The sequence below is a fragment of the Neofelis nebulosa genome, chromosome 17, assembly GCF_028018385.1.
Source record: "Neofelis nebulosa isolate mNeoNeb1 chromosome 17, mNeoNeb1.pri, whole genome shotgun sequence".
Classification (NCBI taxonomy): Eukaryota; Metazoa; Chordata; class Mammalia; order Carnivora; family Felidae; genus Neofelis; species Neofelis nebulosa.
In genome coordinates, this window is record NC_080798.1 from 26,902,112 (window position 1) to 26,915,713 (window position 13,602).

A 13,602-nucleotide genomic window follows, 5' to 3' on the forward strand; every position below is an offset into this window, starting at 1 on the left:
TTCTTGTCTTCAGTGGAATCATTACTGCCCCTGGAGAGGTACAGAGCATCAGTTCTCGGTGTGATGCCTGAACGGGAGCATCTGTACTGAGAACTTGATAGCAATGTAAGTTCTCAAGGCCCACCAGCAGACCTGAATCAAACTCTGGGTGGTGAAGGCCCAGAAATCTGCTTTGGGAAGCCCTGCAGGGGATTCTGATGCACAGTCAACATCAGGAACCATTGGTATAGACCTTAGCAGAGTCACCGGGAGACATTATCAAATCCCAAAAACAACATAGAAGGGGTACTGGGCAAAGATGAAAATATCACCATTAGTCTTTGTGGAAACTATTCAAGGAGGTGAAGCTGTGGTGAGGTCTACACACCCTGGTACGGGTGCCACTAATGCTGAAGGAAGGGGCAGTCAGAAAGTGATCGTTTACACCAGGCTGGTGGCTCATGTTAGTACACATCATGTTAAAAAGAAGTCCGGTTCCCAGAGAGAGGCAGCCATCCACCCTGGGAGGGTCCCCAAACTTGGTATCCTGACTCTTGTCACTTCCCGTCTGTTCCCGGTCTGCTGTGCCAGTTCCCAGATCCAGTACTTTCCATGGTCCCTTCTCCTGTGACTTAATCCGGGCTCTGGAAAAGGAAGTCGGGCTCTTCCAATTACTTGGCTTTTTCTTACCTGTAAAATGCAAGCAATAGTACTGAAGTCCGTGTTCCCGTGAAGATTGAGGAGAATGCAAGGTTCAAACAATGCTGACGTTCACAGTCCTGTGTTAACAGAATGCTGGAACACATGTAGATACTGGGGAATGCCTCAGAAGAGCATGGGGTCTGCAAATTACCTAAATACCTGCCAGTAATGTGTTCTGGAATCCCACATCCAGATCTAGGGTTCTTTATGGCTGGTGCGAGAGCAAGCATCAGGGCATTTAAAAACATTTCACGGACTATCCTCTCACTGTTAGGACTTCACACTTCTCAGCCATCTTTACGGGGGAGGAAAATACAATGTTCATTGTCAGCAACCAGAGGGAGCTGATCCATACCCAGATCGCTCTGACTCATTACACCCAGAAGTAGCAAAAGAACACAAAGTGGGACTTAACCCATGTTCTTCCTTAAGAGTCCTGAACACGCAGCTTTGTACGCATCTGAGCAGCAGTAGGGCATCCCCGCGCCCCCTGCTTCGGCACGCACCTTTCTAAAGAGCCAATGGCAAAAACCCAGGTGTGTAGGACATTATTCAACAGTATGACCTTTGTTTCTCTGGGATTGGTTTTGGTTTCTCATTTCATTCACTTGTTTTTATGGTGACAAATGAATATACCATTTTAGCCAGTTTTAAGTGTGTAATTCAGGGAAATTATATTCACAATCGTGTGTAACCATCACCACTATCTATATCCAGAGCTTTTTCAGTATATGTGCTGCCGAAGCGAGCACTATCCAGAGCTTTTTCATGATCCTAAACTCTACCCTCTGAACCATGACTCCCATCTTCCAGCCACCCCCTTTTCTCCATGAATTTGCCATTATGTAACCTTTCGTATGTGACCTACTTCACTTAGTGTGTTGTCAGGGTTCATCCATGCTGACCACATGCATCAGAGTTTCATTTCTTCAAATAACATGACACTGTGTGCACGAGCCCCATCTTACCCATTCATCTGTTGAAACTTTGGGTTGTTTCCACCTCTTGGCTATTGTGAAGAGTTCTGCTAATAATGAGTGTACGACTAGCCATGTCCTCTGCTGGCCAATTCTTTGGGGTATATGCCCAGTAGTAGACTTGCTGTTCTTAGGAGGAGTCCATGCTTAACTGTGAGGAGCCACCAAACTCTTCTCCTCCGTAGCTGCACCATCTGCCATTCCTGCCAGCAATACACACAGATCCCAGTCTCTCCACTCCTGGCCACCACTTTTCCACCTTGGGAATAGCCATCCCCATGGTGTGAGGTAGCATCTCTTGGTTTTGATTTGCATTTCCCTAATGACTAATGATGTTGAGTATTTTTTCCTAGCATTATGTTTAAAGTGTTATCTAAACACCCTTTTAATCACAACCAGCTGGGGATTTTTATTGAAAATGTTGACTCAGAAATTCTAATTCAGTAGGGCTAGAGAGGCCTTGGAATGTATTTAACCAGTACTCTGCATGCCTTTTACGTATGAGCTTTTAAAACTCTTCAAGTATGAAAACTAAATAAAGCTTTAGGTGTCTTGGTAATCAAGAAATTCTATATGGTCTACTTAAGGAATACACATTTTTTACTTGATTCTGCCTCTTTTGTTTGAACCTGACCACTAACCATATTATCAGGGGCAGAGGTTTTTAGTGCTTTAGATTACAGTGAAAAATGGCATCTGATCATAAAGTATTTAACAGCAGTTTATAAATCTGTGATTACAAGTAAGATCTCCTGGTTATATGAGTGGTATTTAAAGGCTACTAAACCTACCTGAATTTTTTTAGTGTAAGAGAAAGGGCAAAAATGTGTGTGCGCTGAGTGAAACACAAAGATTTCCTTCTTTCCTTCTCTTCCTTGACATCAGTCAAGACTTGCTTTCTGCTCATAGCACAAATTCTCTTCGTAAGAGTGGGATGCAAATGGGTTTCATTTCCAGTGCCATCTCTGGTAGTGGCTGCTTGAAATGCACAGGATTCGGACACCCATCTTTGGACACCGTGCCTAGTGATGTCTACACCACCAGGAGCTCACTGGACTAGATGCCATCCATGTTGTGGGGTAATCAAGTGCTGAGGGTATAATAGGCTGACTTCGTATTTTCCAGTTAGGAACCACTAAAATGAAGTCAACTTTCCCATAATTAAGTGCAGGAGGACACGATGATTTTTCTATAGCCACTCCCATACATGTAGTTTGCAGAAAGAAATGTGGGCCTTAAAAAACTAATCATTATAATAAAAATCAGCAAAACAAAAAACTGTTCTCCAACAATCAACATATAAAACTGGCCCATGATTCAACCCAACAGAACAAATTCAAGTTTAAGAATGTAAGCGCAAAAGAGGAGCACCTGGGTGGCTCAGTAGGTTGAGTGTCAGACTTCAGCTCAGGTCATGATGTCAGGTTCATGGAGTTCAAGCCCCACATTGGACTGTCAGTGCAGAGCCCACTTGGAATCCTCTGTCCCCCGGTCTCTCCCAAAAATAAACATTAAAAAATACATGTATGTATAAACGCAAAAGAACAAAGTTTAAGAAGATCACCTATCCCACCCTATACAATTCCCTGAAAGAAAACACCAAGACACCAAATGACAGGGCAGGGCATTAATAGGAGAAAGAACACTCATTATAACAAAGATGATTAAAATCTCAAGTGGACCAAGAAATGGCTATAGATCTCATCATCCCTCTAGACCAAGAATATGAAGATGACTTAAAATATAGTTAAGATTAAGATGTCAACCTTATAGCTGTCAAATTACATTCTGTTTACTATAGTAGACAAAATTTACTATCTTAATTTGCATTAAATAGCAAAACATGAGGTTACAATGAAAGAGAAAATACTACACACTGCTACTGTGTCCACTGAAACCTCTCCAGAAAGTGATAAAAAAAAGTAACAAGACCTTAAAAAAAAAGGATCCCAAGGATAGAATCAGGAAACATATAGAAATGTTCACAGGTTATTTATAAATAGCCAGAAAAGATTTACATGGATAAATTGGACAAAGCAGTATCTAACATCAGGAAACTGGATAAAATTATAATTAATCCTCACAAACATTTCCCAAAATGGTGTCTAAAATTATGCACTGGCTGTGTTATGTGTGAGGGCATGAAGGGGTTATAAACGATCAAAACACACGTAAATACACAAAGGACTAGAAAAATAAATATGTTCCCAGTCATCTCTGAATGGACGCCTACATCTCTCTCTTGCATGTGCCATTTTCTAACCCCTAAACCCTACACTGAGGACACACTACTTTTATAATCCGAGAAACACTTCAAAATATTTTAAAAACAAAATGATACACTTCCACCAAAGTATTCAATACATCAAATGAGGAGGGAAAACTGCTTTTCTAAAAACACATGCTAACAGGAATAGACCAAGATACACCTTTGTGGTTGACCTTTTACCACAAAAATGGCTATACAAGCAGATGTTACAACCAATTCAAAAAATAATGCTTATGTCAGGGAAGAGACTACACAAATCTCATTTCCTGGAAATGGTTACCAGAAGTAAATTCTGGTATCCAGAATTGGTGGTGGCCTAAGAGGGTAGTCCAAATTAATTTTAACTGACTTTCTAAGTTCAGTGCACCTGTAAAAGCCACACAAAATAAAATGATCTTTGGGCATTCAGAAGGCAATTTCAGAATCCTGTCAGGTGCCTCAGGGTAATTAGCAAGTTAAAAATACAGTTCTGGTTAAAGGCATAATAACAGCAGCTAACATTTGCTGGGTACTTATTGTGTGCAAAGCACTGTTCTAGGTTAACTTACTGGTATCACATCTCGCCCTCTGGGGTAGCTACCATAATTAACCCTATCATACACATTAGGAAACTGGGGCCCAAGGTCCCATGGCTGATAAGTACAGTAGAACTAGAACGGCATGTAGGTCCTTGGAAGTCAGCTGTAGAGCCCAGGCTCATAACCATTTTGCTATGAAACACTAACTCATCTTTATTGTGTTTCTTTTTCTTAAGGGGGAAAAAGTGATCAGCATTTTAACTAATTACAATTAGTCTCCTAACAGAATTGTGAGAATACAAATGTAAGCGAGAGGGAAGAAAAACAAGACTGTGTAACGGAGGCCATATACTTATTCTTTTGCTTAGAATAATTCTATCACACTTCAAAATGCAGCACACTGTTTTCAGTTATGAAGTACAGAATTGAATGGGAAAACTATTTGGATTTTAATCAAACTTAGAGCTAAAGCAGACACGTTAAGAGTTTTTAATTTGCCAGATATTCTTTTAATGAGAATTATAAAAGACCAAAAACATTTTTTGCAAACTGCCTTTTTTTAAACAAATGATTTGCTTTTGATTACAAATACTGTCTAAGACGATGCCTTCTTTTGCAAAACCAATAAATACAAGAACAAATTTTAAACAAGTGATTTGTCCAAGATATTTGGAAGAAAAAAGCCTGATTTTTTTTCCAGAATTAAAAAAAAAAAAAAAAAAATCAGTATTCCCTAACCTTTTAAAGAATAAGTTCAAAGATATGACTCAAGTGGAGAAAAAGAGACAGAGACAGAGACCATCTTATAACTGCTTTAAATACCTCCTGATAATTCTGATGTTACCTTTCCTTTCTGGAATTCATATCTTCACAAAAGAGTTGAATTGAAAATATTTCTAATGAACTGATTAATGAGGGAAAGGAAAATACGTACTGAACACATATGTATAAACTTTACCATAAACAATTATGCATATCAAAAAGACACTAACTTTAAAAAGGTACAAAATAAAGTGAGGAAAAACCTGAATTACAGAAAAGAAAGTCAAATTTATTTAATGAAAAACTAGAATTAATAAAAATTAGCAAATACACACAAAAAAATATACACACACAGCAGCACTATGTATTGACTCACAAAGGGAAAAGCAGTGGTCCAAGACCACTCAACATGGCTTGTCGGTTAAAGAAAAACACACACACACACACACACACACACACACACACACGCACACGCGCACACACGCACACAAACTTGCAGGCACACAAACAAAAACCCGATATTTTTCAACAGTACACTCAATCTACAACACAAATTGAGAATTATTTTACAATGCTTCCTTTCTTAATACAAAAGATGCCCATCTTGGGTGTATATATATATTTTTTTCAGTGGTTTACTGTTGACTTATTTTTAAATATATTAGTGTTACTACATGCAACTGTTTCCTGTATTTAACAGCCTTTCCTCTTATTTACCTTCATGTGTCTAGCTTCCACCTACCAAAAGTTTCAGGTTGGCAGGCAGATGGGTGCCTTATTCTCTGTGAAACTGAATGCAATGGTTTTAAACACTGGCCAGAAAATGTTTGATTGCCATTTCAACACATGGAAATAGTTACATTGATGCCTAAATTGCCATTTTCTGCAAAAAGCTGTGCAATGCTGGTGTCAAAGACTAGGCAGTCGCTATTCATAATGGCTGTTGCAATTCCCTCATGAATAGATCGCGGAGTCGCTTCCCAAGTCAATCGCCGCCTATGACCATTTAGCTCAAGTCGATAAGCAAAATTTTCAGCTTGCTTGCGTGTTCCTATCAGCTGTACAATTGCAAAGAACTGCTGGTGACCGTCGTACTTTTCCTGTTTCTCCAGGACTAACATGAAGTGAAAGCCAAAACAGGACTGCATCATCACCCAGTCAACAGCACCTGGAAGATTAATGTCTGTAGCAAGGAAAACTATATCCTCTCCCTGTAGGGTTGTAATGGACTTATGCTGATGCATCAGATGGGGCATTACAGCATCCAAAGAGCCTTGCCATTTACAGGAAGCACCGGGGCACGGACACGAATAAGGCCTAAACTCACAGAGCTCTTCATGGTCTGCTTTTTCTGTGTGTGGCAGAGTTATTTCACATCCAGAAGAGGCATATTTACAAGGGAAAAGTACGGAATTGGCCACTTTCTCCATAGCCAAGTTGCGAATGGATCCCAACGGGCCCCGGCAGGTTGGACAACATGTGAGCTTTGGGCGACAGTTGCTACAAACAAGATGGCCACTCTGACACTGAAGAATGGGTGGTAACACATAGTCAAAGCAGACGGGACACTCAAAAAGACTCGCCAAGTCATTATTGGATGCGGTTGTGCCAGTCAGGGCAGGCACCCTCTGGGACGGCGTACACTTTGAGGTTCCAGTGGGTAATGCTGTTGCAGTCTGGCGGCTCATTTCTGTAACAAAAACCATAAATAAAAATAAAAAGAGGCAGGAGAAAAATAACTACAACTATCATTTGTTTCATAAATAATGTTTACATGCCAGAAATACTTAAGTTTCATGCAAAACGTACTGTGAGCAAAAGGATAAAAGGAACACAGACACCGGATTTAAAAACCATAAATTACACTAATTACACATTTTGATTATCAGGAGTTGTATACCAGACAAAGCTCTTTATCGAAATGTTCCAGAACACATGCAGAATTCCTTTTTTAAGAACTATTAAAAATCTCCTTGGATGGACTAGACGACATGGAATAAATGCTGAAACAGAAACTGGGCCATAAACTACTAAGAAACACCATTTAAGTAGCTTAAGCCCAATCAGATCAGTTTTGACTGGACTTTCTCCTCCCTCTGTCTCTGTGTTCAATTCCCCTGCTTAGTCTATTTCTTTCCCATTCTGAGTCAGCCACCAGCAGCTACAGGGAACTACAAGTGATCCAAAGGGTCACCAGGGCACTAGCTTTGGTTAACACCACCTAATGGTAAACAGTGCTTTAGACATAGATTTGGGGAATGGAGGGGGTCTGCTGCCATCCCATTATCCATCTTCCTCTAGTAAGTCTTCCCCTAGAACGTTAACATCAGCTAGGTATTAACCTTATTTCCCACTGATCAGTGCCCCACACCTCAAAAAGTGGGGGGAAGAGAAGAGAAATGGAGGGCCATCTTCAAAAGTTCTAAGTCTGGTACTTAGAGAAAGTACATCTTTCCAGTCTAATTCCATTCCCCAATATAAATCAGATATAGTATGCAAAGGGGAAGAAGAGTCAAAAAAGAAAAAGAAGGTAAATAAAGATAAAAGCACCAGAGAGAGACACAACATTGGGGACAGTACAGTCAACAGATTAAGAATTCCTTGTACCCTACCAGTGTTGTGGAAGCATTTATCAGCACAGCAGTAATTATTCAAGATATAAACGTCGGGGAGCCTGGGTGGCTCAGTCGGTTGAGCTTCCAACTTCGGCTCAGGCCATGATCTCATGGTTCGTGGGTTCGAGTCCTGCATTGGGCTCTGTGCTGACAGCCCAGAGCCTAGAGCCTGGAGCCTGCTTTGGATTCTGTCTCTCTCTCTCTCTCTTTGCCCTTCCTTTGCTAGTTCTCTGTCTCTCTGTCACTCAAAAATAAACACTAAAAAATTTTTTTAAAAAAGAGATAAATGTCATCTTGAAGAAATGACAACAATATAACTAACTTGTCAGACTAAATGAAAGATAAAGCAAACACCTTTCCCATGAATCTACCTTTGCTGGGATACCAGGTCTTATTTATCTCAGGGGTAACAAAAGATGTCTACTGATGTCCTAAGAGTATATTCCTAGTAACTGTATAAGCCTTACTTCTACAAAATGAAAACTGTCTGAAATTTAATGTTTTCCCAATTATAATCATTATTCTGTTGCAAAGAATTAAACTTTGAAAAACCAATGCTGGTTACCAATGTGACCATATAAATGCAATTGGGGTTCCAGATTACTCAAGGATAGACACCTCAATGGAGGGCTCAGAGTGGCAAAAAAAAAAAAAAAAGATTAATCCCACAGTCACTAAAGTTAATATTCTAAAATTCAAGAGTTTATAAAACTGCAGAATTCCATCATAATGTGTCTTATCACATGCACTTAGGGACAACAGAAATCAATTCTCACCTGAAACACTGTATAACCCAGGTGTAAGATTCTTTGTGCATATGATGATCTGTGTGCATTTTCCATCACTTGTGAAACAATGGGCTTAGCATTGCCAAAACACCCCGTATATATGCTGTATGCTTGTTTTCATGGCCTATTTTATACTGCTCACTTAAGTGAGCAACATTGTAATTGGAAAGTGGTTCCCTGAGCACAAAACAGTCTAATCTACCAATGCCTTTTCAAATCCCTAAACCAAAACAGCTAATTACATCAAGGGACTATAAACTCAATTTGTATTCAACATTAATACAACTAGGAAAATATAAGCAAGAAAAATATTTGCTTGATTTCTTGGCCTAGCAAAATAGCTATACACTGACCATCAATCATTCAGGCTTATGTTACAATGTATCTTTATTATTCTCCCAAACACTATAGAAAGCTGGATTTAAATCCATATCTAAAGCATGAAAACAAGTGAAGTGAGGCCAGTATTTCTCGTGAATGGAGATATTACAGGACAGCAGCTGCTAAAACCTCCCCAAACTCCAAAGGTAGAACCCAATTCCAACAAAAAGAATCCTGACCCTACAGCAGCCCTGCAGTTGGAATCAAGGACTAAAGGGACTTTGGACAACCCTGCAGGAGTGATGACGTAACCTGAAGCTTGGTTTAAACAGAGAAAAGTACAGCAAATCAAAAGAAACATCACTGCAAACTCCAGCTCAATTATGCTGCAGCCACTCCCTGATCCAGATTCCACTGGCTTACAACTTTCTCATTTGATAGTTTAAGCAAACCCAGTCAGTCTCTTAATGTCAATACCTTTTCTTTTCCTTGTCCCAGCTGCAGGTAAACATGTGAGCAAGATGCCTCTCCAGGAGTACAGAAAAGGTGAGGTAGACTTCCCGGTCATGAGAAGCCAGGCAGCTCAGAGCCTTTCCCCCAGAAGCAAATACGATTTGTAACAGAGGCTCCTCCTGGCCACCTTCTGTTCCTAACCATGTCCGATGTCAAGTTTTCAAGAAGCGAAGGTAAGTGCCCTGCTCTGTAACACTCCATTCACTCTTCAGAAGCACAGGCTACCGCAGCAGCCGAGAAATGAAGCCTCTCCCGTCCCAACAGGAATCGACCACACCTCCATGCGAGCTCAAATTCGCCTGTGTTTCCAAAAATGGGCGCCATCACCGAGCCGTCTTCTACTGGGCCCTAAACTGTCGGTCCTGGAAGTCTGTCTTCCCCTGATTCATTAGCTAACCAGCTCTGGGGAAGGACAGGGCCTTAGGATGCGAGGAGGCTGGAGCAAGCGTGCTCTTGGAGCCAGCTCTGGAGTCACTGCAAGGTCCGGCCCGCGGGGAGATCCACGCAGAGCCTGGGGCTGGGGCCTGCCCACTGCTGGGAAAGCCTGCTCCAGTCCACAGTGCCAACGGGCCTTAGGCTCGCAGCGCCCAGCCGCAGCTAGCATGGGGCGGGGCTGGTGGGGCGGGGCGGACGCGGTGGGTACGCCCACAAGCTCCGCCCTCCCAGCTCAGGACTTCTCCGGGACTGCTCCAGGGCACTGCGCTGTGCAACTCAGACCCAGCCCTGGACCCCCAAAAACAATGTGCACACCTCAGCATATTTCCACCAGCTTACATTTAGGCGGAAACATGCCTTTTTGTAGAACAAAACAGATACTAACAATTTGGTATGATTTCAAACTAAGACCTACAGAGAGTATATGGGAAATATATGGCCACCACGGTGGCTGGTTAACCGTGAACACTTAAGTGTTTATAGAATGAAAGCACTCTCCTCTCTTCATTAACTATTTACCAGATGTCAACTACCATATTTCCTCAATTTCTAACTCACTTCACTTCTACCCCTGTTGGCACCATACTTTAAAACACCCTCTCTCCCTTTGAAAAAACTACGGTGAGAGTAGTAAACACACATAACCATATTAAATTCCTTCTTCAACCTCCAAACGGAGATTATCTTCTCTTCCCACTCTGGGAAAAGCATCTTAAATGGCCTCATTAAACAGAGAAGCTTGTTTTGTTTTTAAAGAAGCATTACCCGTGCCCCAATAAAGTCCTTGGCCTCAGATTTGCACTGCGTCAGGTAGTACACTCAGGGGTTTAACCTGTCATTACATCATGCTTATAGGGCAGCCTTTAAACACGGCAGGAGCTGGTAGTGGGAAGAGAACCCTGTGCAGTAAATTGTAGCTTACCCACTTTCCACATCAAATTTTAATTCTAATCACTTCCCCACCCTATTAAGAGTACATTCGATCACTTCAAACTTATTTTAACATTAAGCTACACAAAACATCATTAGGAATAGAAAGATCACTGAAAATAGATACAGTCTGTTTGCTAACAAATATAAATTACTATTACTTACATTTTTATTTTCTGATATTCATTCTAGATAGGTCTCAGGTTTCTAGGGAAGGAAGCTTCAAATGTTTTAGGCAGAGCAACTCTTTCCAAACCCAAATATAAAAAACAAGTCAAAGGGAAGGACTGATTCCTCAAGAAAAAAAAAAAAAAAATCATTTTTTCCCAAACTTCCAAGGATCTGTACAGAGCCTTATGGCACCATCTGAAAACCATTAATCTACAGACAAACCACTCAACAAGTGAGTCAGGACAATAAAAGAGGAAGCATTCTTGAGTCATCTACACACACTTGGGATTCAAACCTAGTCTTCACCACCTGCTCAGCTGTAAAACTGGGACAGTATTTCCAGCCTCACATAGCTTTTGGACCAAGGGAGATGGGTATTTATGTATATCATAGATGGTACATAGTCCAAAATACGTAAGTATTCACCTGACACCTCCCAAAGTTTCTTGCCTCGCCTGAGTTCATCAACAAGAAACCTAGAAAGTGTGGGTTCCAAAAGATACGTTTACTTTGTAAAGGTGATCAACCATGTCTGCCAAAGATCAACTGCAATTTAATTTTTAGCACAATAAACCTTAATAGAATTGCTCGACCAGGTAGAATATTTACACTGGTTTTACAGAGCTGAAAATTTCACAAAAACTACATTACACTAAGACAAACCCACAGAATACAAAGTTAAAAAGTTACAAAATTTAGCAAGAGTGACCTATTACCTACACTTTCTTTTGTTTTTAATTTTTAATTTACATCCAAGTTAGTTAGCATATAGTGCAATAATGATTTCAGGAATAGATTCCAGTGATTCACCCCCTGTATTACCTATACTTTCTAAAGCCTACATCTCAAGCCCAGTTTGGTATAAAGTTTAAATAAATTTTAATCCACACTGAAATATTTTATAATCAGCCTTTAATGCTATCTCAGTAATTTCAGAGCATTTAACCATTACTTTGTCACATTAACATACTATAAAAAGTAGATGGATGTAAACTTTTTTTTAAGTTTACTTATTTCAGAGAGAGAGAGAGAGAGAGAGAGAGAGAGAGAGAGAGAGAGAGAGAACGTGCGCACACAAGTGGGGGAGGGGCAGAGAGAAAATCCCAAGCAGGCTCTGCATCATCAGTGCAGAGCCCAATCCATGTGGGGCTCAAACTCAGGAACTGCAAGATCATGACCTGAGCCCAAGTGGGGCACTTTACTGACTGAGCTACCCAGGCTCCCCTGGACTTAAACTTTTATTATCAATTTCATGCGGGAACCTTAGTTTCCTTTTATCAAGGGCTGATGAACAATTTCTCTGATTAGTCATACCTCATGCTTAGTAATTAACATATAACAACCTTTTGCAGTTTACAAAATGTTACTACAGCAGGCAAATAATGCCCCTCTCAACTATGTCTGCATCCTAACACTTGTGGAAATGTTGTTACAGCAGTAACAGGAAGCTAATACAGTTACTTTTTTCAAAGGAAACATTTAAAATGGAGAAATGTAGTCACACAGGGAAAAACCACTAGTGTATTATTGTAAAGCAAGTTTCAAACACAACATGCATGGGAGGTACTGGCTGGGTCATGATATGGATGTGTGATTTTTGGCATTTTTTTCTTCAGAGGGGGCAATAAATAAACCGCTTTATCAAGATTAGCCTGATTGAGAGTGGTGAAGTGAAAACAATTGTCAAAATAAGAAGTAAAATTTGCATTCTTAATTTAGTAAAAAAGACAGGATGCAAATATCACCAGACCTCTTTTACTTCTCCAAAAACTATTCCTAGAACTGATATAATTAATAATAAATATAATAATACTCACTGTAAAAATAAAGTACAGGTTCAGATTATGTATTTGCTCTGTTAGGAATCAATGAGTTAAATAAAACTCTTCCATTCAAACATTTAAGTGTTTTCCTCCTTTCTTTATAATTACAACTCCTTTTTGAAAAAGAGGTACTTTCTATATTTTGACATTGTAAAGGGTATATGCAGAAAATGTTATGTTAAAAATCATTTTTTAAGATTTACTTCTCACATATTGACAAAATTAAAACTAACACAAGTCTCCTTAAAAATTTAACAGCTTAAAATGCCAAAAATTAAAAAAAAAATCAAACACTGTTATAAAACAATGATGCTAAGAAAAAAATTAAACAACTATTTTAATTTCCAAAACTGTAGCAAAGTAATAAGAGGAACTTAAATTGTATGTATTTTCCTAAAAGCTCTATTTTCCTGAAGATAACTCTGAAAACTCTGTTGCTACAAAAGAAGAGTTATTTATATGTCTAGTAAGACTGGTGATTTGAAATGGGGAAAGCCCAGGACAAAGACCTGGTAAAAGGCTGCTGGAAAAACAGAAAGTCTGAACAAAGGTGATACAGCCCAATAAATAGAGAGGAAAGTGCAAACCCTAATTCAAATGTGTAAAGCAAAGTACACATTTGTCTTTTTACACATCTGTCTTTTTACTGCTGAAATCACTCTATTTTGAGACTTCCACCCCAGTAAAAAGCATCACATACTGAATCAGAACCCATTAGGCACTGTGCTAGATACTGAAATGCAGTAACAGAAGACATGCAAAGTGGGAATGAGATGTTTAAGCAGAAAAGCAGTTGACA

General features: G+C 39.8%; 1 protein-coding gene across 3 annotated transcripts in view; it reads right to left on the reverse strand.

The window, feature by feature from the left end:
- Positions 1-4,931: 4,931 nt before the first annotated feature.
- The window catches only part of SIAH1 (siah E3 ubiquitin protein ligase 1), a 31,736-nt gene continuing 23,065 nt past the window's right edge, over positions 4,932-13,602 (reverse strand). Inside the window, exons 1-2 of one of the 3 annotated variants that reach the window (XM_058706810.1) lie at positions 11,407-11,428; positions 4,932-6,897 (exon numbers count right to left, since the gene is read on the reverse strand). In XM_058706810.1, coding sequence (XP_058562793.1) covers positions 6,047-6,895 — 849 coding nt within the window. In that variant the 5' untranslated portion in view covers positions 6,896-6,897; positions 11,407-11,428 and the 3' untranslated portion in view covers positions 4,932-6,046. Of the gene's footprint in view, positions 6,898-9,408; positions 10,988-11,406; positions 11,429-13,602 lie in introns of those variants that run through there. The other 2 variants (XM_058706808.1, XM_058706809.1) reach the window with 2 other exon arrangements.